Source organism: Strongylocentrotus purpuratus, unplaced genomic scaffold, assembly GCF_000002235.5.
Source record: "Strongylocentrotus purpuratus isolate Spur 01 unplaced genomic scaffold, Spur_5.0 spur5_scaffold_7, whole genome shotgun sequence".
NCBI classification, from domain to species: Eukaryota; Metazoa; Echinodermata; class Echinoidea; order Camarodonta; family Strongylocentrotidae; genus Strongylocentrotus; species Strongylocentrotus purpuratus.
Window position 1 is genome coordinate 24,948,236 of NW_022145613.1, and position 21,961 is coordinate 24,970,196.

At 39.8% G+C, this 21,961-nt stretch overlaps 2 protein-coding genes and 1 non-coding gene across 3 annotated transcripts; 1 reads left to right on the forward strand and 2 right to left on the reverse strand.

Moving 5' to 3' along the window:
- The first annotated feature begins 421 nt into the window (after window positions 1–421).
- On the forward strand, window positions 422–11,049 carry LOC105436490 (tyrosine kinase receptor Cad96Ca-like). Its single transcript, XM_030974490.1, has 11 exons — window positions 422–545; window positions 1,519–1,710; window positions 2,501–2,853; window positions 3,346–3,568; window positions 3,836–3,949; window positions 5,010–5,176; window positions 5,871–5,993; window positions 6,515–6,626; window positions 7,318–7,414; window positions 9,227–9,326; window positions 10,025–11,049. Exons 1-11 carry the CDS (start codon window positions 422–424, stop codon window positions 10,106–10,108), a joined length of 1,689 nt encoding a protein of 562 aa, XP_030830350.1. The 3' UTR covers window positions 10,109–11,049.
- On the reverse strand, window positions 936–1,044 carry LOC115920087. Its single transcript, XR_004062175.1, has one exon. It is a non-coding gene; the product is annotated as a U6 spliceosomal RNA (small nuclear RNA).
- Window positions 11,050–11,603: 554 nt separating the features above from the next.
- Window positions 11,604–13,386, reverse strand: LOC115919893 (cilia- and flagella-associated protein 251-like). The gene is made up of 6 exons (XM_030974491.1): window positions 13,301–13,386; window positions 12,802–12,978; window positions 12,558–12,745; window positions 12,119–12,251; window positions 11,902–12,083; window positions 11,604–11,869 (listed from the first exon to the last, which is right to left on the reverse strand). Exons 1-6 carry the CDS (start codon window positions 13,384–13,386, stop codon window positions 11,604–11,606), a joined length of 1,032 nt encoding a protein of 343 aa, XP_030830351.1.
- Window positions 13,387–21,961: the final 8,575 nt, after the last annotated feature.

A 21,961-nucleotide genomic window follows, 5' to 3' on the forward strand; every position in this document is an offset into this window, starting at 1 on the left:
GCCACGTTTGCCGATCGGCACAAAACAATATACATGTACATCAATGAATAGAGAGATTGCAATTGGCAACACAGAACCTTTCCAAGAAGTACCTTATTTCGGTCTTGGTTAATTACATGTACATGTCAATCATTTTAACATCTATATAGAGAGTTTTTAAGCTGGAAATAATTACATCATCTCGAATCCCTTGGTATAACTATCTGACTACCCCGTAAGAAACGCAGTGAAGCATAAAATATCATGAAATGTAAATACCGGGTATGTTTGCCTCTGTATCATGCGGTTCATTTAGAGTCGCAAGGGATTATAATTCAATTTTAGTCCCCTTGTAACTAATATTATGACCCTCCCTATAGTTGCATGTGCTATCCCTACCTCCTCTGAGTTCCTAGTATCCATAGAGGGTAATTGTTTGGACATGGATGCCGTCATAGAGGGGCAAACATGTACCTTTGGATGTCAGGAGGGGTACAGGCTGATAGGAGAATCTTCTATGACGTGTGGTTCAGACGGTGTTTCGCTTTCTCTTCCTAGATGCCAAGGTAAGAAATGAGATTCATATGATTATAGTTTTTTTTTTATTGAAAATAAAACGTAACGACATCGCATACAAAAATAATAACATATCAACAAAGAAAATGGATGTATACAGAACACGGTACAACACAGGACAATACAACACAAAACAGCACAACACAAATGCCTCACTCTAGTCAGTTACATTTGTACATGTAAAAGCTCACCCTGACATGCATCAAGGTTATATATCATGTTAGAAAACCGGGATTGGACTCGTCAAGGAGAGGCTCCACTGAAATACAGTAATATTAACAATATAATTTCATAAATGACAAATAAGGAAGTATACAATTTATTAAATACCAGGGTACCAACATTCTACAAGAAAGAAAGTGACCATTTCCTAAAGTGGGAAAAAGTAGGAACGCTTCACGATTGTGCGTGTCATCTTTGTGCAAGGGGCCATGCTAAACTTCTCTATTTCGTTCCAATTTTAATAGATGTCAACAATATCTTGTCGACTCATATGATAATAGTTGATGTAGCAAATAATTACCTCAATAAGTAGTTCTAGAAGCAGTAGCAGAAAGACCTCTAACCTATCATGACGGATTTACTGAAAAATAACTGTCTTGGCTGACTTGGGTTTTACCGTGATGAAATGAATGATTAATCAATTAATAACGTTTATAAACTATTGCATGCTCAAAGTTATATTACTTATTTCTCTACTTCTGGATACCTTGTTCTCGTTCTCTTTCACATAACTTCATTGCTAAGTAATGATAGGCCCTATCAAATGTACTGAAAACATTGCAGTGGTTTATTTTCAGTTACTTATTCTATTCCAGAAGATAACTACAAAGTAGGAATCATAATTATATAATTTGGTTTAGTAAAAAATAGCCTGAAGAGCGTTCCCAGAGATGGCGTTCATTTATGTCGGCTACAATATTATTTCACTTATCTTATTCTCTGTCGTGCATACAATGGCAGTTGCTCGCTGCGATATACCATCCCTACCATCTCATCTTAAGAGTACCAGTGCGACATGTAACGCCGGGTCAAACATCGAATACGCTACCACATGTGACTTTGACTGCCAGGCGGGCTTTACACTCATGGGCATGCATCAGTTATCATGCAATACCGAGGGCCAATTGACCGGGGATCTCCCGACTTGTGAAGGTAATAGGGGCGGATCCGGGATTGTAAAAGAGGGGGCGGGGCATGATATTCCGGAGGGGAAATATGGTGGTGGTGGTGGTTATTTTACCTGCCTGCTAAGAAAGCATAAATGCTTTTAAGTAAGCAACCAGACGGCCGACGGCTGTAGGTCTTCTCCAAGGGACCTGGTAATGAGGATTAATGCCTTACCAAAGGGCACTAGCGCATCGACTTGGTTTCGAACCCGGGTTACTGGATTACGAGGCCACTGCTCTACCAACTGAGCTATCGCGCCTCATCACATTCGTTGGGTGCCTTTTTATTCCACACTTCTTTAACAACCCCCAAAAGTGAGTCTCCAGACTTTTGCTCGCCTTTATATCACATAGCCCCCTGACAAGCAAAAATGTATACAACAATCAGCAACAGAAAAAGGGGTACATTCTTGGGGTTGTATACTTAATGTATGCCACTTCAAGGGGGTCAGGGGTCGGTTGTGCCCCTTAAAAACCTGCCAGTGCACTAGACAAAACTTGAATGAAGTTTGTAATTGAAGCCTTTTTTTGTTGTTAATTGAATTATTTAGTTGACCATTAATGGTACACTTACTTTTTCGATCTAGAACAGTACATACAAAAATGAACTGAGGTAATAATTCCAAACAGGGATATAGTTATACAAGAACATTTATTTCAAATCTCTGCAACTTTCGTAGTAAAAGTGATAAGAACCCAACTTTATTTAATAAGTTGAAGCCTATATTACCATTATTATTATCATTATCATTTTTTTTCTTAAAATACATTATCAGAAATTTCACATGATGACGACGATGATGGTGATGGCGGCAATGATGGTGATGACGACGCTGATGGGGATGTTGGTGTCATTGACGATGTCGACGATGATGACGAGATGACGGCAATGACGACAATGCCTTCAACAACGGAGACAGCCACCCCTCCAGAATACAACGCGACTTATGGGGGTTTGACGACGATGGAAGTCGTAATGATTGCCGGCGCCGTTATCGGTCTCCTCATCATAATCAATCTGGTCATCGTGATAACTTGTTGTAGGACGTGCCGCCGAAAACGGCAAGAAAGGAGAGAGCGTCTTATGCCTATACAGTCATTTGTTACCGTACCACCGGCAACTGAAAATGTGAGTTTCAAGTGCCCTCTTTTATAAGCAATGTATTTTTAGCTAATTTGATTGTAGCGCGGCAATTAATTGTATTAGTATTTTATCTAATAACAATTCCATGTAAAGATATGTGCTGTTTTAATTGACAAGTAGCCGTTCAAAATGTTTAAACATTACCCGAGCCGCCATAATTTATTAGCTCTTATCGCACACAATTTAGCTCCCAAAACAGATCCTCTCTCACTCTCTCTTCGTCTTTGTCTCTATCCTTCTGTCTATCTGTGTATCTATCTCTTTACATTTCACCTCTCTCTGCCCAATTGTTTTCTCTTAATTTTTGTTATCAAGTTAGATTTTGTTATGAGAATTATCTTTCTTATATTTTTCTCTTCCTTCTTCGTCGACTCTCGATTTGCTCTTTTCTTTCTATCCCTTTCCCACTTAACATTCGTATTCTTTCCCTCTCTTGGTTTCTATCATCCATGTTTCTTTTTTCTAAATCATTTTTAGCGTTATGAACTAACTGTAGTTGGTCCACCTGTCGAGCCACCGAAAACAGATCCAAACCCATCATGCGTGGATGAATATAAATTCCCAGTGGACCGTCTTCGCGGACTCCACTTGACTAAAAATCTCATCGATGGCGGTTCGTTCGGTCGAGTTTACCGCGTCGAAGCGGTTGGAATCATGGAAGGTCAGGACACAACTATAGTCGCGGTCAAAATGCTACGAGGTTTGTTTGACTGCGATGTTTGTTTGTTTTGTTGTTTGTTTTGTTTTCCTTGTTTGTTTGTTACTTTGTTTACTACACTCTACACAAAATATCCACTTTTAAAGTAGTATAAGAAGACATTAAAGTAGGTCTTTTCTGAAGTCATATTTTATTTAACTATAATCCAAACGCGTAATGATTATTGTCCACATTTATTAATGTAGAAATGCCATATTTCAACATATTGTGCCCTTTGCAAAGTTATAATTTTTTTTCTTTTCTTTGAAGATTCAGCCACAGAACTTGACAGGGATAACTTCTCGAATGAACTGCAGACAATGAGAGATATACCGTGTCATCCAAACATTATCAGGCTACTAGGATACAGCATAGCCGAAGATGGTTAGTATCTGCTTTTAAAAAGAAAGTCCATTTTCGTTTTTGTGGTTACATAAACCAATCTTACTTCAAAACGTATCAAGTAACTGCCTATTGTAAATTCGTAACCATTCAATCGAAAAAGTCAAATATCAAATCAACACTTAAAAGACTCCAGGTGCAACGGCATTTGAAAAATAGTATATATTTACACTTGTAACATTCTACATGGATCAAGCATGTTAAACTTGTAAATCTACCATTTGAAAGGGTCGTCACTCCGCGAAATATGGAAAAACAAATTAGACATTTCCTAGAATGGTACCTTCCCTGCCCTGAAGTGTGTAATTCTACGGTCCTTTGTGCCTTTGGGCCACTACCTAGTAGGGTTTGGCGAGTCGTGTCATCTTTGGTAAAATAAGACTTTGTAATTGTGTTTTTTTTTTTGGTCTGTTTGTTTGTTTGTTTTTAAATCAGGTTAAAGATCGTCCATGCTTATTTTATGGGTAGTTTTTAAAGTTAAGGCTTCTAGGGATATGGTCAGCATCATTTTATTTTTGGTTCGGGTTTAATCGGATGAGAGGGGAGGATCAAAGTTGATGTTGTAGACATTACTATGGTAAAAAATAACAAATGGCGTGTTGGACCAATGGACCCTACAATCAGTTATTGTAAGAAGGACTACATAGGGCGAATCCTTACAAAATGTTTTCATAAAATGTGACACGTAGGGCCGGGGTGTCCTAGTCGATCGCCTTAAATATGTCTTGACTAGAGATGCACAGGCCCGATGCATAGGTTATGAATTCGATCCCCAACAAGACGCTTATGTCCTGTGGGTGTGAACGTCATTGTCCGTTTTTTCGGCATTGTGTTGGCATCGTTCTGGCTAAAAAATGCTCGCCCAAAGTTTGGAAAATGTGCCGACCGTGTGTACTGGCAAGCCTTGGTGTTATGATTCATTGTATAGCCAATAGACATCGTAGAGGTATTGGAAGCTGTATCAACTCCGAACACCTTTGATTGATATTGATATCATTAATAGGCTGACAATATAACTGTCTTTCTGTATCCATGGTTACAGGCTCCACCTACATCATAATGGAATACTGCCCCAATCAAAGTCTGCGTCATTGCCTGACCCAAATGGCCAAGGAGAATCGTCAGCAGAACGTCAATGTGTCATCGGAACAACTTCTTCGCTTTTGTGTTCAAATCGCCAAAGCTATGGAACATATCGCTCAAAAGAAGGTATCTTTAACCAACAATTTGTTTTAAAAAATACAGTGCATGTAGTAAGTATAGTGGTAAACGATAAAGTACAGGGAACGTAATGCTTGTTGCTCACGATGCGTCGTTCAATTGCGCCATCACTTGCGCTATAAATGACACTGTGAAGGCAATTAGCCTATACGTCAGTAATTTAAGCAATATTTAAACTATTCATCTTGCATTCCTTTTTATTCAATTATTATTCTCTTGGGGGGGGGGGGTCATGACTTTCTTGTGGCACGGCCTAGTCATTGACGCCATCCTAAGTCATCGAAACGACGTTTCGTGTGCAACAAGCACCCCCGTATAATGTTCATTCCTGTTATTTTTCTACGATAGATGATACCTCATGGGGTGTTTTTTTTGCGACATGTTTAAAAACTACAATTTTAAATGACCTGCTCACATGACCAAGATGATTTTAACGTTCATCCTTCTAATGACGTATAACTCAATCCAAAATACTTTCGAAAAATCAACCTAAGCAAGTTTCAAAATCCTTGTTCATCGCCTTTTTAAATGTGCGAAAATTATTATGACATACGATTTCGTAATCCAAACATAATTTCTTGAAAATCTATGCGATCGTGATGAAGTATGTTTCTTTTATACCCATTAAACATTATTTATCATGATAACCAACATCAACATCCCATGTTTCTCCATGTCCCAGATTGTTCATCGAGACCTCGCAGCTCGTAACGTTCTTCTGGGACCAAGGCTCGAGTGTAAGGTGGCCGACTTCGGCTTGGCGAGGCGTGTAAACGATGACGAGGAATACATTATGATGTCACGGGTAAAAGAGACGTACTAATTGCGTCATTGATCAACACGCTTCACCATTTTAGAAGAAAAAAATCTAGGAATCACGTTAATACAAAATTCCCTCATCTGTTTAGTATATTAATAACTAGACTTCAACATTTTCTCAGAACATTGACATTTTTGTCGTAAAATAATGGGGTTTTTCATGTAATAGCTTTTATGTTTTTTTTTTTGTTTTTTTTTGGGGGGGGGATTAATGGGTCACTTATGATACTAAACCTCATTTAAACTTATGTAAAGAAGCAAATTAGGGGCTAACTATTTTGTCGAAAAGCTGTTTTAAGTTAGGGATCATAAAGATTGCCGTATGGGGTCGTTAGTTCAAAGGCCTCAGAACCACTAAGCTAATGGCTCATTTTGTAATTTGTTTCTTTCTCAGTGTTATCCCAGTCCTTTATGGAAAAGTGCAGCGTATACAACAACAACAACAACAAAAATCGCTTTTGTAAAATTATTGTATTTCCTTTATCCTGTCTTTCCTCTGTAATACAGGGACGTGTTCCCGTGAGGTGGATGGCACCAGAATCTCTACGTCATGACGTGTACTCCACCAAGAGTGATGTCTGGTCATTTGCTGTCCTCATGTGGGAGATATTGACGCTTGGTAAGATTTAGTTTAAAACAATAGCTATCAATATTTTGCCACATTCACTCTAAATTCCCAGAACATTGTTCCTCGTATTATTGAACTAACGACTCCCCACTTCATTACTCAATAGCTGTCCTTAGTTTCTACTGTTTCCATCAGGATCTATTTCAGTTCCGATATCGGGTACCTCATTTTGTAGCCTTCCTCCTATATATGCAGGCGCGTACGCAGGGGGGGGGGGGGTATTTTTGGTATTTTTATGTGTATAAACTCCCCTAAAATTAATTTTAAAAAAATAAATTATTCCCATGGCTGACCTAAAAAAGGTGACCTTACCCCCTCCCAAAGGAGCAAAATGTCAATTTTTTAAATTTCGAGACCCCCCCCCCCCAAAAAAAAGTGTCCTACCCCCCCCCCCCCCCCCCTCCTATCTGTTAAGTACTCAGTTGCGAAGAGTACAATTAAGTTGCGATTGATTTGATTCAATCTCAACTCTTTATAAGACGAGGTCAAGGTCGAATAATGAATTTGATAAAAGAACTCGTTAGGTCGTTAAAATTAGGCACATATAAGGCAATCAGAGGTTTATGGGCGCTCTCTCATTATCTCCCTCCCACTCTCAGTCTCTCTCTCTCTCTCTCTCTCTCTCTGTATTATTATCATTACCCATCCACTACCTCCCTCTGTTTTGTTATATTCCTCGCAGGAGCACGTCCTTACACGGGTATGGAGTCGGGGCAAGTCAAGATGGCCGTCGAGGTGGGGTACCGACTACCTAAACCTGACCACTGTAGCCAGTCTTTGTAAGTACACTAAACAATTAGTCACCTCCACGACCTTAATTGACTTTATCTTTGGTCATCGCTCCGTTTTTCTGTTTGAAACAGAATAATAATTTACAGAATGACTGTTTCTCCGCTACCTTGAGCATATAGTGTGACGAAATTAATGATTACGATCATTAAACCCCCAATTATAAGCATATGCAAAATCATTTCGTAGGGGACAGACGGCGTTTGCCCGATTTTCAACTTTACAGTTTGTAAAATTTGAAAACTTCTTTGAGTGAAATGTAATTTGTCCTACTTAAGGCCCGGTCACACAGCCTTTCGCGTCTGTATCGCGGGTAAAATTTCGCGATTTTTTTTTGCCCGCGGTTGCCCGTGGTGGAAAAATGTGCAAAATTGGCTTACCCGCGGTTTACCCGTGGTATGCCCGCGGAACAGACGCCGGCGACTGTTCCGCGTCCTTATCGCGGGTGAAGCGCGGCGGTACCGCGGCCTACCACGCTTACACGCGGTACACACGCTAATGCACGTGATAACAACGCGGTACAGACGCGGAACAAACGTGCTATGACCGTGCTCCACCCGCGATTACCTGCTAAAATTTCGCGTCCAATTCCGCGTGTAACCACGTCTTAACCGCGGCCGTAGCACGTCCTAGCACGTTCGTTCCGCGTCTGTACCGCGTCTTTACCGCGTGTGTACCACGTGTACCGCCCGCGATTACCCGCGGTCTAAATTTTTGGGCAGCCCAAAACTTTTTCGCGCGGCCAACCGCGTGTGAATTTCTTACCGCGTGTAACGACGGGTAAAGTACGGCTGTATCGCGTCTTTATCGCGACCTCAAAGCGTCCAACAGCGTCTGCTTCACGGGCAGAAATTTTTGGCCGTGATTCGGCCGCGATACGCCCGCCGGAGGGCTGTGTGACCGGGCCTTTAGATTGTAATATACAATTGACCGCCTCGCTGCCTGAATATGGGGTAGAGGGAGCCCATTTGAGATGGCGGGTGCCCGAATACGAGGTGACGAATGCCCGAATATTGGTCATGCCGAAGATCTCGGCGGGCAGTCCCCAGCAGGCGCGCCGGAAGCAGTTTGGGATTGGGGGGGGGGGGTAAACATTCCAGGAGCTCACTTTCCAGGGGCAGTGGCGTAATGAGCAAATGCAGGCCCCGCTGAACGTTGTTCAAAGTGGAGTATTAACGATCAGGTAGAGCGTAAATTGGCGTGGGGTCAAGGGCCTGAGCCCTGGCAGGGGGTCAAGGAGCAGAGCCCCCGGAAGCTCAGGGGTTTTAGGTATTTGATTACGGTTATATGAGCTTCCAGGGGCCCTCTTTAAGGCCATCGATGTGGTCCAGGGGGCAGAGCCCCCGGAAGCTCAGAATTTTTTTTTTTTTTAGATATTTAACTACGGTCAGATGAGCATCCAGGGGCCCGCCTTAGCGCCCTTGGTGGGGTCTAGGGGGCAGAGCCTCAGGAAGCTCAGGGGGTTTAGGTATGAAGTTACGGTCAGATGAGCATCCAGAGGCCCGCCTCAGGGCCCTTGGTGGGGTCCAGGGGGCAGAGCCCCCCTCCATTGATAAATATAGGTGGCATGCGGAATGTTTAGGAAATTTAATTCCTGTTAACTTTCCTTTTCTTTGAATGGAATATTATATGTGATTTAATTCAGGTTTTTATTACTGTTTTATTACCCCCCCACACACACACACCCCCCCCCACCCCCCCCCCCCCCCCCCCCACTTCCGTCGCCTATGGTCCCCATGCTTTAGCCTTCCCCACCCTTTCCCGTCTCGTACGCCCATATTTACCATTCACTCATTTTGCAGATACGACTTGATGCTGGAATGCTGGATAGACGACCCTAGGGGAAGACCGACATTCAGCGAAATATTGGTACGACTCGAGACTATGTTTGCGACCGCAAGTGTAAGTTTTATAAACAATTTAACCCAAATGCACCTTTTCACTTTCGAACAATTCGAGGTGCAAAGATTCCACTCATGCGCCAAGGTGAATTCAATCTTCACACACTGTTGAGCTGAGGAAATGTTTGAGATAATCGAGAAAGAATTACCATTGGAAGTTAGAAGGATCGTCTTATTGGCAAGTCAGTCGTGACAATCATGTTTTGTTGTTTTTCTTTATAGTGGGATTGGAACAGTTTCCATGATTAAAGCATGTTACTTATAATGATGGAACTTAGGTAAGGAACTTAATTCATTTCTATGTAATCCACTGGTTGTCTTTTCCTTTTACTACCCCTACTTCTCTCTTACTCTCCCTCTCTCTCTCTCTCTCTCTCTCTCTTCCCCCTCCTTCTACTCCCCTCTTTCCTCTCCTGCTCCTGCCTCCCTCTGACTCTCTTTGCCCCTGCCCCCTCTCTCTGCTCCCCCTCTCTCTTTCTCTCACCCCTCTCCTTCCCACTCACTCTGACTTTCTTTCTATGTTCCTCTCTCTCATCCTCCTCACCCAATCTCCCCTCCCCCCCCTCTCTCTCTCTCTCTCTCTTTCTCTCTCTCATCCTCCTCCTTGTCCTCCTCCTCCTACCCTCTTTCTAACCTCTATTCACCCCAACCCCCTCTCTTTCTCTGTCTATCTCTCTCAAACCAACTCTCATCCTCCAGACCGACATCGTAATGGATGATCTCGACGGTACCGATTCCGAGTACATGCCGACGTCAGATCTCAGGCGCTCCTCCGAAGTTTGATACCCGTCGTCTATATCGTATCTGTTTTTAATTTCATATCTGAAACATACATTTCAAGTAATTCGATTAGAATGTGTGTTACTCGTATGACGATATTTGTGAGGTGTATGATTATATTCATCTTCAAAATTCAAATTAATTGCAATTAACCCATAGCCAACTGGAACCGGATGGTTCCTGTATTAAACCCATTGAACCCATAGACAATGTGAAAATTCAGAAGTCATGTGTTAAATGCTACATATTTGTGTTGTTTCTATTTTTACCATTTGTATACATCTGCTATTTTGTTTGTAACTACTTTTATTGTCAGTTCTTGAATTTGAATTTTCCTTCTTTATGCAGGACCAATATGTAAAACAGCCTGCGAGCTGATCAATGCCATCCTGTTAAAAAAGATGTTTGAATAAAATAAAATAAAATAAAACAAAACGAATCATCCTTAAGAAGTCAATTGAAGAAGAAAAAATTGATACACTGTTATGATATGCAAGGAATGTTAATAGAATTATGCAATGGGCATTAAGTGAGTCTTTTTAGTTTGATTTTGATATGTTAAGTGTTTGGCTCTCTGAGAAGCGATATACATGAAAATGTATTCCTCAGAGTAAATGACATGTAAATTATATTTGTATTCTTTAAAACTTTCCAAGGACCGAACAGGTGTAAGGACCGAGACCAAGTCCTCCAGAATGGATGAAGTGATTACATTAAAAACTCTGTATCACTCCAAAGTTTTATAACCAACAAAAAGAGTAAATTGTTTAATATGCAATTCTTTTCCTAGCTCATTAATTGTAATATTGCAATGTTTTTTATGATTATTCTAGGGAAAAACCCTGACAAGCAACTTTTGCTATTGTTTTCCCCGTCTACATATTATTCTTCTTATTATTTCCCCCTTTTGTAATTTTTTTTCTTTGCGAATTTCCTCTGTATTTTTATGTTATATCATAATGTACTGTGGAAAATAAAAAAATGATATGAAACAGAATGTAAATGAAAAATGTGCCTGTATTAGAATGAAGGGGAAAAAAGATTGATTAACATTGCCCAAGCGACGACCACCATCTCTCTCTCTCTCTCTTTCTCTCTCTCCAACCTACCCACCCCTCCACATTCATTCCTCCCTCTATCCCTGTCTCTCTCTCTCTCTCTCCCACCTCCCCGTCCATGATTGTGACCAAAATTGTAGGTTATGTGAACATTGTAACAGGAATCTTCAACTGAAATACTTGAAATAATCAGGATACATTTTGATTTAGTTTTTATTTTAACATTAATTTATTTACACGAATATTTAAAGACCATAATTCAGGCGGCATAAGAAATATAAAGCATACCACATAGTGGCAGATGATCTTGCCCCTCTTCTTCTATGGACGCATCGTCCTCTTCCTACTCCAGCTCAAGCTCGCCCTGCATCTCCTCCTCCCCTATTTAGCTCCTCCTTCTCTTTCTCCTTCTCCTTCTCTTCCAGCTCATCCTGCTTCTCCTACTCCTTCTCTTCCAGCTCACTCTGCTTCTCCTTCTCCTTCTCTATGGTTCTCCTCCTCCTCCAGCTCCAGCTCACCCTGCTTCTCCTTCTCCTTCTCCTTTTCCTCCTCCTCCAGCTTGAGCTTACCCTGTTTCTCCTTCTCCTCCCCTCCTCCTCTGGGTCATCCTCCTCTAGCTCCAGCTCACCCTTATTCTCCTTCTCCTCTGGGTCCTCCTCCTCCAGCTCCAGCTCCAGCTCCCCTGTTTCTCCTTCTCCTCCTCCTCCTCTGGGTCCTCCTCCGTAAGCTCCAGCTTACCCTGCTTCTTCTCCTCCTCCTCCTTTGGGTCCTCCTCCAGCTCGAGCTCACCCTGCTTCTCCTTCTCCTTCTCCTCCTCCTCCTCCTCCAGCTCTAGCTCACCCTGCTTCTCCTTCTCCTCCTCATCTGGGTCCTCCTCCGTAAGCTCCAGCTTACCCTGCTTCTCCTCAGCTCCTCCTCCTCTGGGTCATCCTCATCCAGCTCAAGCTCACCCTACTTCTCTTTCTCCTCCTCCTGCTCCTCTGTGTTGTCATCATCCCCCAGCTCCAGCTCACCCTGCTTCTCCTTCTCCTCTGGATCCTCCTCCTCCGGCTCCAGCTCACCCTGCTTCTCCTCCTCCTCCTTCTCCTCTTCTGGGTCATCCTCATCCAGCTCAAGCTCACCCTACTTCTCCTTCTCCTCCTCCTCCTCTGTGTCATCATCCTCCAGCTCCAGCTCACCCTACTTCTCCTCCTCCTCTAGGTCCTTCTCCTCGAGCTCCAGCTGAACCTACTTCTGCTCCTCCTCCTTCTCCTCTGCGTCTTCCTCCTCCAGCTCCAGCTAACCCTACTTCTCTTTCTTCTCCTCCTCTGGATCCTCCTCCTCCAACCCCAGCTCATCCTGCTTTCTGATTCTCCTCCTCCTCCTTGGGTCCTCCTCCTCCAGCTGCAGCTAACCCTTCTTCTCATTCTCCTCCTCCTTCTCTATACTATCCTCCTCCAGCTCCAGCTCACCCTGCTTCTCCCTCTCGTCCTCCTCCTCTGGGTCATCTTCCTCCAGCTCCAGCTCACCATGCGTCCCCTTCTCCTTCTCCTCTGGGTCCTCCTCCTCCAGCTCTAGCTCCCCTGTTTCTCCTTCTCCTCCTCTTCATCCTCCCCCTCCTCCTCTGGGTCATCCCCCTCTAGCTCCAGCTCATCCTACTTCTCCTTCTCCTCTGGGTCCTCCTCCTCCAGCTCCAGCTCACCCTGCTTCTCCTTCTCCTCCTCCTCCTCTGGGTCATCCTCCTCTAGCTCCAGCTCACCCTTATTCTCCTTCTCCTCTGGGTCCTCCTCCTCCAGCTCCAGCTCCCCTGTTTCTCCTTCTCCTCCTCCTCCTCCACTGGGTCATCCTCCTCTAGCTCCAGCTCACCCTACTTCTCCTTCTCTTCTGGGTCATCCTCCTCCAGCTCCAGCTCCAGCTCACCCTAATTCTCCTTCTCCTCTGATGGGTCATCTTCCTTCAGCTCCAGCTCACCCTGTTTCTCCTTCTCCTGCTCCTCCTCCTCTTTAGGTCATCTTCCACCAGCTCTAGCTCACCCGGCGCCCCCCTTTCCTTCTGCTTTGGGTCCTCCTCTTCCAGCTCCAGCTCACCCTGCAAATTCTCCTCCTCCTCCTCTAGCTCCCCATTCCCTTCCTTCTTCAGCTTCAGCTCATCTTCCTACTCCTCCTCTTCCTCTTCCAGCTCATTTTGGTTCCCTTCCTCTTCCTCAAGCTCACTCTGTTTCTCCTTTTCCTCCTTCAGCACCATCTTCTCATCCTGTTTCTCCTCCTCCCCCTCTTCATCCTTTTCATCCTGCTTCTTCTCCTTCTCCTCCTCCTCCTTCCTTTTCTCCTCCCCATCTTCCTCTTTCCTTTCCTTCCCCTCATCCAGTTCACCGTTGTTTTCTTCCACGTCCTGCTCCAGAAGATGCCCCTCTTCTTGCTCTTCCTCGTCCTCTTTCTCCTCCTCCTCCTCGCCCGCTTTCTTCTCCTCCTTCAATTCATCCTGCTTCTCCTCTTCCTCCTCGTCCTGCTCCAAACTGCACGTGTTCCTCCTCCAAATCCTCCTCTTCCTTTTCCAACTGCTCCAATTACTGCTCCTCCTCTTCCTCGATCCTGCTTCACTTCCTCCTTCTCCTCCACTTTCCGCATGTCCGAAGGAACACCATATGACGTCATCGATGTTGCTCGTGCTCTGAGCATGCGGATAAAGTCATCTATTTGTTCTACATTAATGTCGTTCAAAAAGCCATATTTGTCGAACTCGATGACATCATCAGCCAGCTGTAGTTCGAATGCTGGAATCACTCGAATAGCTAAATGAAATAAAATGATAATGAGAAATACAAGTGGACTGGTGTAATTAGCATGCATGTTATATAGTATACGCAAGTCTGGTAAGTCTGTACATTTAAAAAAAAAGCTTAAAATCTTTTTTTTTTTCGTTCTGTATGACACAGACAATGTGTAAAATGTTAAATATGTTAAAGAGGTTTATTTTGTTAAATAAATTAAATCACAATGTTTCGTTTAAGATGTTTTGGTGCCACATTAGTCCATGAGATGTAAAGTTTAGGATTGGTTGAAATACAATAGTTCTGTTTGTTTATATTTCTGCTGGAGGATCTTTGAGTGATTGATTTTTTTTTGATTGATTTTTATTCGACAAGCTTCCAACATACAACAATATACAATAATAACAGATCAAAAAAAGTCAGCTTGAACAGGATAACCCACGAAAGCTCGAGAGCTTATTTCCAGTGGGGTCCCTTACAGACATGTATAAAATTAATAAGTTTAAATAGTAATATTTACAGACAGATAAGAAAATTAAAAGAACTACTTATTAAAGATAATAATAATAACAACATTAAACTGATGATAGAAATTATATTAAGTACAAGAAGAAAAAGAAGAAGGAGAAGAAGAAAAAGAGGAGAAGGAAGAAGAGGAAAATAATGATGAATTTGTAGAATTTCTATAACGTACGAAAACATAAGTATATACAACATGAAAAAGTATGAACCGACAGAAGAATAACAATTTCAATCATATAACATGTCATTCACTTCTCTTCTCTGACTGTCAAGTATTAGGTATTCCTTTAATTTCCTCTTAAAATGATCATAGTTTCCTATTTCTTTTACACCATTGGGAAGGGAATTCCAATGTTTTATGGCATTGTAATAAAACGAATTTCCAATACTACCTACTCTTTCAGGTAAGTTAAAGTTGAATCGTCTATTTCTTGTATTAAAATCATGTACGTCAGTAACAAGATCGAAGTTGGATCGAATATAATGATTCGACCTAGTATGATATATTTTATGCACATGATGCAATACGAGTTGTTTTGATCTTTGGTCGACTTCAAGAAAACCAGCTTTAGAAAGTTCGCTGTAGCCAACATGAGTTCTTGGACCAGAACAGTTGATAAATCTCACCATTTTGTTCTGTATAATCTTCAACTTCTTTTGATCTGACTTGTTTATGTTACTATACCATGCAGGGTTAGCATAGTCAAATAAACATTGAATAAGAGCAAAACAGAGTGTACGTCTTGCTTTTAAATCCATACAACTTTGATATCTGTACAAAAATTTCAGACGAGAATTGCTTTTTTTACAACTGATTCTACTAAAGATGAAAATGAAATTGCGCTAGCCAACTCAATGCCTAAATACTTCACAGACTTTTTTCTCTTGATTGCTTGATTATTGTGTGTCACTTTGAATTCAAATGACTTTTTAGAACTACTTTTAGAACAAAATAAAATGCTTTCTGTTTTCCCAAGTGTAAAGAAAGCTTATTATCAGTCATCCAATCGACACACGTAGACAGCTGTTCACTGAGCTTTTCCTCAATATATTTAGGATCAGGATTTGAATAGAGTAGTACGCTGTCATCTGCGTACAATAATAGTTTGAAGACTTTTATACAAATACACATATCATTTATATAACTTGAAAATAGAATTGGGCCTAAAATGCTTCCCTGAGGAACACCGCAAGTTATAGGCATTAGTTTGGAACGAATATCATGAATGGCCACTACTTGGTGCCGATTAGATAAGTAGGATCTAAACCAATCTAAACTTGCCTTATCAAAACCCATTAGTTGTAACTTCTTCAATAAGACGCAATGATTAACTGTATCAAAAGCTTTTTGCAGATCAAGGAGCACCATACCAACAAAGCGCCCTTGGGAAGTTTCTCTCCTCAAATAATCAGTCAAATGAATTAGACATGTTTCAGTCGAATAATCATGTCGAAAACCAGATTGAAATTCATAAATTATATCATTTTCTTTGAAGTATCTTTCAATTTGAACACAGACCGATTTTTCTAGAATCTTTGATGCTACGCTTAAAACACTAATAGGCCTATAGTTGCTAACATCAGTTTTATCTTTCTTTTTATAAAGTGGAGTCACTTTTGCTATTTTCATATCCTCTGGAAAAGTACTCGTCAAGATAGATAGGTTCATTAAGTAACTTAGAGGCTTGAATAAAACCTTCGCACCATCTTTTAGAAATTTAGCTGGAATCAAGTCTAACCCAGTACTTTTTGATACATTCAACTTACGTAACTCTTTGAAAACAAATTGTTCACTGATTGGTAATAACTCGAAGCTGTTTTCACGTACACCTTTTCTTTCGTAAAAGTCACGAATACAATCATTGTCTGCGCTGAAAAAGTCTTTGGAAGGGGGGAGTTTGTCTACTAATTTGGCAGCTACATTTGTGAAATGAGAATTGAATTCATCAGCGATGGCCATCTTATCATGACATAATTCCCCATCAATTTTAATGACAAATTTGAGATAAAAACATGTTGAAATATTGACCATGCCTCATTTACATCTGTACAGTCAGTTATTCGTGACCAATCAACAACAGATAGTTGAAGATTGAAAGACTCTTCTGTATATTTTTTCATGGATCTGATATCATTAGTCCTGTGATGACCTATAGCCAGTCTAATATTTTTCCGTGTACAGAAAGTAAAATAATGGTCGCTAATACCTAGATCAATGACACCACTTTGACTTATTTTATTTTCTTTGGTACAACCAATATGATCCAATAGAGAAGAACATGTAGGTGTAACGCGTGTTGCCTCTTTAATGAGTTGACTAAACCCATGAAGACTCAACAAGTCAATATATTTTTTAGCCAGTGGCGATTTGCGAAGAAGACAAATATTCATGTCTCCTAAAAGAATTATTTCGTCATCCTTCTTTAATGTATCAAGAATATTGGACAATTTCTCGATAAACAAATTGTTTTTCGGAGGTCGATACAGAGCGCCAACAACAATTGGTTTTGATCTTGGTATAAGCAAATTTATCCACAGGGATTCCGTATCTCCAGTACTTATAGCATCCATAATATTAAATGCAATATCATTTTTGATATAGAAACATACACCACCTCCAGAGCCAGAGGATCGATCATGGCGTATGATTTTATATCCGTCTATTTCAATTTCTTCATCATTTATGGAATTGTTTAACCATGTTTCAGTGAAAGCAATAATAGACAGCCTTTTTCTTTTAAAAAGAATTCTAAGTTCCGATATCTTGTTTAGAATAGACCTCACATTGAGGTGTAAAAAATGAAGACCTTTAATTTTAAACTTTTCTTCAAATTCTTGAAAAAGAGAAGTGTTTTCATCTTTGAGGTTTGGCTGAATTATTCTTGCTATCGCTTGCTTTTCAGGTGTAACGCGCGTTACCTTAAAATAGTTTTCTTTTGAGAGAAAAAAATGTCTGCCCATGTTCTTGAAACTACATTGTACTTACGTTCGTCACTCATGATGAATAATTCGAGTAATAAGTTAATAAATTCCGATTGCATGAACAAAATAACATATATGCAATGAAAAACTTTGCAAGAATAGCAATAATGATGTGCATGCACTTTCAATCACATAAAATGATTATGTTTGAAAGAAGTAACTCTGTTACTATGCGCGCAACGACGCATGCGCACCGGTACATATACATTATTACGTCATTACAGTGCGCAGTAAGTTGGCCTACACATAATCCAAATATCGTTGGCCTGTATTCTGTAATTCATCACGTAATTTCCATATTAAATTAAACTATTAAAAGTTAACCATTTCAAATTTAACGAAGGAAAAAACACGTTCGAAATAATTTTTGAAAAAAATCAACTCATGTGCAATAATAATTGTATGTCCCATGGAAATCATGTTCGGATCATAATCATCATAAATTCATAATATAATATTCACATTTTTATATGTGATTTTAGGTTGATATTTTATAGTAGTTGCGATTGTCTTTGAAAAGAAGAAGAAGAAGAAGAAGAAGAAGAAGAAGAAGAAGAAGAAGAAGAAGAAGAAGAAGAAGAAGAACATGTCATGATGTTAAACTAGTCCTGAGTAATATATATCAAAATTTATTGAGATATATCTGTTTTCAAACAGAGTTTGTTAAAAAAAAAAATACAAGATTAGCCACACATTTGAGAAAAAATATTACATTTTATTACATGTGAACAATCATAATGGATTTATGTTTAATCCACTTCATATATATACATGTATACAGATGGTTTGTATAACTCTATGTACATTACTTCAACAAAAACAATACACATTGGTATATCACCTGATGAGAGGCAGAAGGTGTGTTTTTTGTCTGAAAATTGCGATTAAATTCTCTCCTGACTCTCAACAGATGATATGCCAAAAATTCAAGGTTTGGTTGAATAGAAATGAAATTACAGTAGTGATGTATATCAATGTCTCATGTCCATTTTGTGCAAAAATGATGGAATCTGCAATTATAGAATTCATGAAAACTGCAGCTAATTAAGATTACATTTCAAAGAGTTCCTATCATGACATTTTCTCTTTAACACATAAATGAGAAAGATTGCTTATGGAAACTTATGAAAAACATGGCTATTTTCAGACTCTTGAATTCCATGTGCGAATTTCCTCCAAACATTTAATTTAGTAATGGCACAAAAATAAAGAAACGACACCCCCAAAAAACACTTCAATATTTATACATTTCATTCAAAACAATGCAAGCTACTAAAATGAAGCTATAAACATACTCAGTTTTGTATTCAATTATCTTCCAAAAACTTGACTCTTTATAATTATGCCACACAATTAATCTTACGATATTAATCATGGGATAGATTTACCAAAGGCTTCAACATTATTGAACTTTTTCTGGTGCAAGGTTAATGTACACAGGAGTTGAAAAGGTTGTCATGGAGATAGCCCAGACAGGAAATGGGTAATTTTGCAAAACCATCGCGTTCCACAAAGCAGTCTTTCGGTCAATTGGTGCGTAAAGTTTTGTGCAAAATTGCATGTGTGGCAAACAAGCGACCATGCAGAGAGGCAAAGAAAGCACCCAAGTGTTAAAAAAGACAAAATGAGGTTACAAACATAATGCAGTTTTTCATGTTTATATACCAAGGAGAATCAAAAATACAAATGAAAGTAAATACAAATAAAAGTAAGTACAAATAGTGGATATAAATCGTCCTTGTTTTCACGAAGTGACGGTAGCGAGGAAAATCGTAACGCAAAGTGAATGCAATTTTTTTTCACTACCGTCACTTCGTGAAAACAGCGACGAAATAGCAAAACAGATATGTCAACAAAAAATTGCTACATGCATAGTACAAAAAAAAACAGTAATAGAAATGAATAAGGTACATTTGACTAAAGATGCATACAGACATAGTAAGGGTATAAGAAAGATGTTAAATGTGATTGTACTCGGAAAAGATTATATAAAGCTCCTGGTATACAGTGTAAAGGAATAAAATTGAAAATGAAAGTATTTTATTACTGAGTTACACAACATGTTAAAATCTTATTAAGATTTTTCTTTAGACCAATTCGTAAATTGGCAAGTGACTTTGCAAAGAATGAACAGTAAACTATTCAAAATATATCGAGATGGGAGAATTTTCTACTTGCAATTATGAAAGAGGAACAGCAACATGTGGACAAAAGAAAGGGTGAAGAAGAAAGTGAGAAATGGCAAAAAGGAAAGGAACACTGAGAGGGGAGAACTAGCGAGGAGAGGGAAAGCCCAAAGAGAGAAAGAGAAAAAGGGTTTACTATAATAAAAAGACAGTATTTCAATAGTCAGAATGAAAATTGCATACATTAAAAATGGCCTATACCTAAAATACATACCGATACAGTGTACTTCAACCTCTTTTCCTCCATTGTACACAGGTACTGGAATAACATGTATGTGGAATACAGGAAACTCTTATGATTACGCATTTCACACATGATAGTAATAACAAAAGCCATCAAATCATTCTTCTACACATTTACTTTTCCAACCATAGCACAAGAGAGGTTGCTAGCACACTGGAAATCACACTTTTTATTCTGATCCCATTGTTCACAGCTTGATTTTGGTCTTTTTTTTTCCTTCATATTTAGCAATCTCAATAAAATTTTGGTTTAAAAGCATTCTGCAAAATGAATGGTAATACACCAGTTACATAACAAGTATATTGTGTAAAACCACTAATGTACAATAAGGGGTTCCTGGCCTAATATAATCAGACATACATTATTTATACAGTGCCACCACCTGAGGTCGAATTTTGTTCTTCAGAAAGAAGATGCTTTAATTGCCAACGATCAATCTTCTCGTGGCTGGATTTCAACAATACAAAAAATCAATGAAACCTGAAACTCAAAGTTAGAAACCGAATTCTTTGATGCACTGTAAACTGCACTTAAAACCTCTTTATTGCAATTATGAAAAAGAAAAGGGGCATTTAGCCCGACATTTCTCCAAGTATGCTGCCTTTCTACAACAAATTTGTGTTCTGAGAAACCAATCACAGCACCAAAGGTTATTGTTTACAGTTGGGAGAACTCTGTACGTCTACTCAGAGCCATTTATACACAGAGTTTGGCCAACTTGGTTTCACTGGGTCGCAATATGGCATATATTCTTTTGTTTTGTGCTTGCTCAACAAAGCAAACCGGGTTGGCCAAACTCTGTGTATAGATGGCTCTGCGTGAACTTGAATTTGCATGCCCTCTATTGTACAATTCTCTGTCACCCTCTTACGAGGAAGCGACGGAAGATTAACAGCAGTACCTTCTTTTCTGTATACCGGTACTAATGACGATCGATTAGATCTTTTACAGTGCACAATTCATAAGTCATTCACAGCCTTAAAACCTCACACACAAACACAATCATACACAAAAGTAAATACACATGACATTAAAAGATAAAGAGGTGATCACATCTCAAAAGTCTCAAATTGCAAGGTATTGCAATCTTTGATAAATCTCTGATAAAAGCACTCTGTGTATTAAAACAAATTAATACATGTATTAAATATTTTGTCAACAATAATGCCATGATAAATTGATGCTTCCCCTTAGCCTTTTGCTGGCAGCTTCTTTTGTAAATCTACCAACATGGCAGAAGTGTGCACAGCAAACAAACAATATAAATGTATTTGTTTTCTTTCCACAGCCTCACAATATCTTGCATATTATATCATTACATTTACTGTCCTCCAGACAATTACCGACTATTAATGTCAGAATTGACATGCAATATCCAGTGAGATATTGACAAAACAAACTGATGCATATCTACAAACAAACCAGAAATAAATAGGTTTGTAAAAAAAAAAAAACCTCCCTGTAATGCATTTTCAGCAGATATGACTTCTTCAACCTTCCAGAGTTCCAGTCCAGGGGAGTGTTTTAAAAAGACTAACATCGACTTTAAGTTGGACCTAACTACGGCAGGCCATTAATGCCACTGTTTCCTCTCACCATCATGATATATTTACATAATATCTTTCCTTCAATAATGAATTATCAAAAGAGGTATTACAATTTTGTCCCTTGAGAGACCAATGCCAGTAAGTGGTGAGAGCAAACAGTGGCATGAATGGCCTGCCATAGTCCAACTTAAAGTCGACCTTAAGTCTCTGTGAAACACCCCCAGGAGTGCTCCCCCTCACGCATACCTCCTTTTGCTACACCATTCCTAAGGGATTGCCTTCTGCCATCAAGGTTACCAACTTTTCTCACTTGCTGTAAAACCACAAGTTTCTCACATGCATGAAATGTTCTCACTCAAGTGGTGATGATTCACAAAATAATGGAATCACAAATGACGTGACACTGCAAATATGGTGATTCACGAAAGTATCTTGCCATGAAAGTCATAGTAGTTTGCAATTCAAATAGGTATCAGCTCGCGAAAGCCTCTTTTATTACACTACGTCAACAGCACTGTGACATTTTCTAGTGAGATTTCTCGCAAATGAGGTACCTGTTTACTTCAAT

Excerpts from the sequence above, each read along its gene's own strand:
- LOC105436490 (XM_030974490.1), top strand. The coding sequence starts at position 422 with ATGGATGCCGTCATAGAGGGGCAAACATGTACCTTTGGATGTCAGGAG. Across the intron at positions 5,994-6,514 it reads AATACATTATGATGTCACGG|GGACGTGTTCCCGTGAGGTG; the intron begins GTAAAAGAGACG and ends TCTGTAATACAG. Across the intron at positions 7,415-9,226 it reads GACCACTGTAGCCAGTCTTT|ATACGACTTGATGCTGGAAT; the intron begins GTAAGTACACTA and ends CTCATTTTGCAG.
- LOC115919893 (XM_030974491.1), bottom strand. The coding sequence starts at position 13,386 with ATGGTGCTGAAGGAGGAAAAGGAGAAACAGAGTGAGCTTGAGGAAGAG. Across the intron at positions 12,979-13,300 it reads CTGGAAGAGGAAGAGGAGGA|TGGAGGAGGAGGAGGAGAAG; the intron begins GTAGGAAGATGA and ends AGGATGACCCAG. Across the intron at positions 12,746-12,801 it reads GACCCAGAGGAGAAGGAGAA|AGGAGGAGAAGGAGAAACAG; the intron begins GTAGGATGAGCT and ends GGGAGGATGAAG.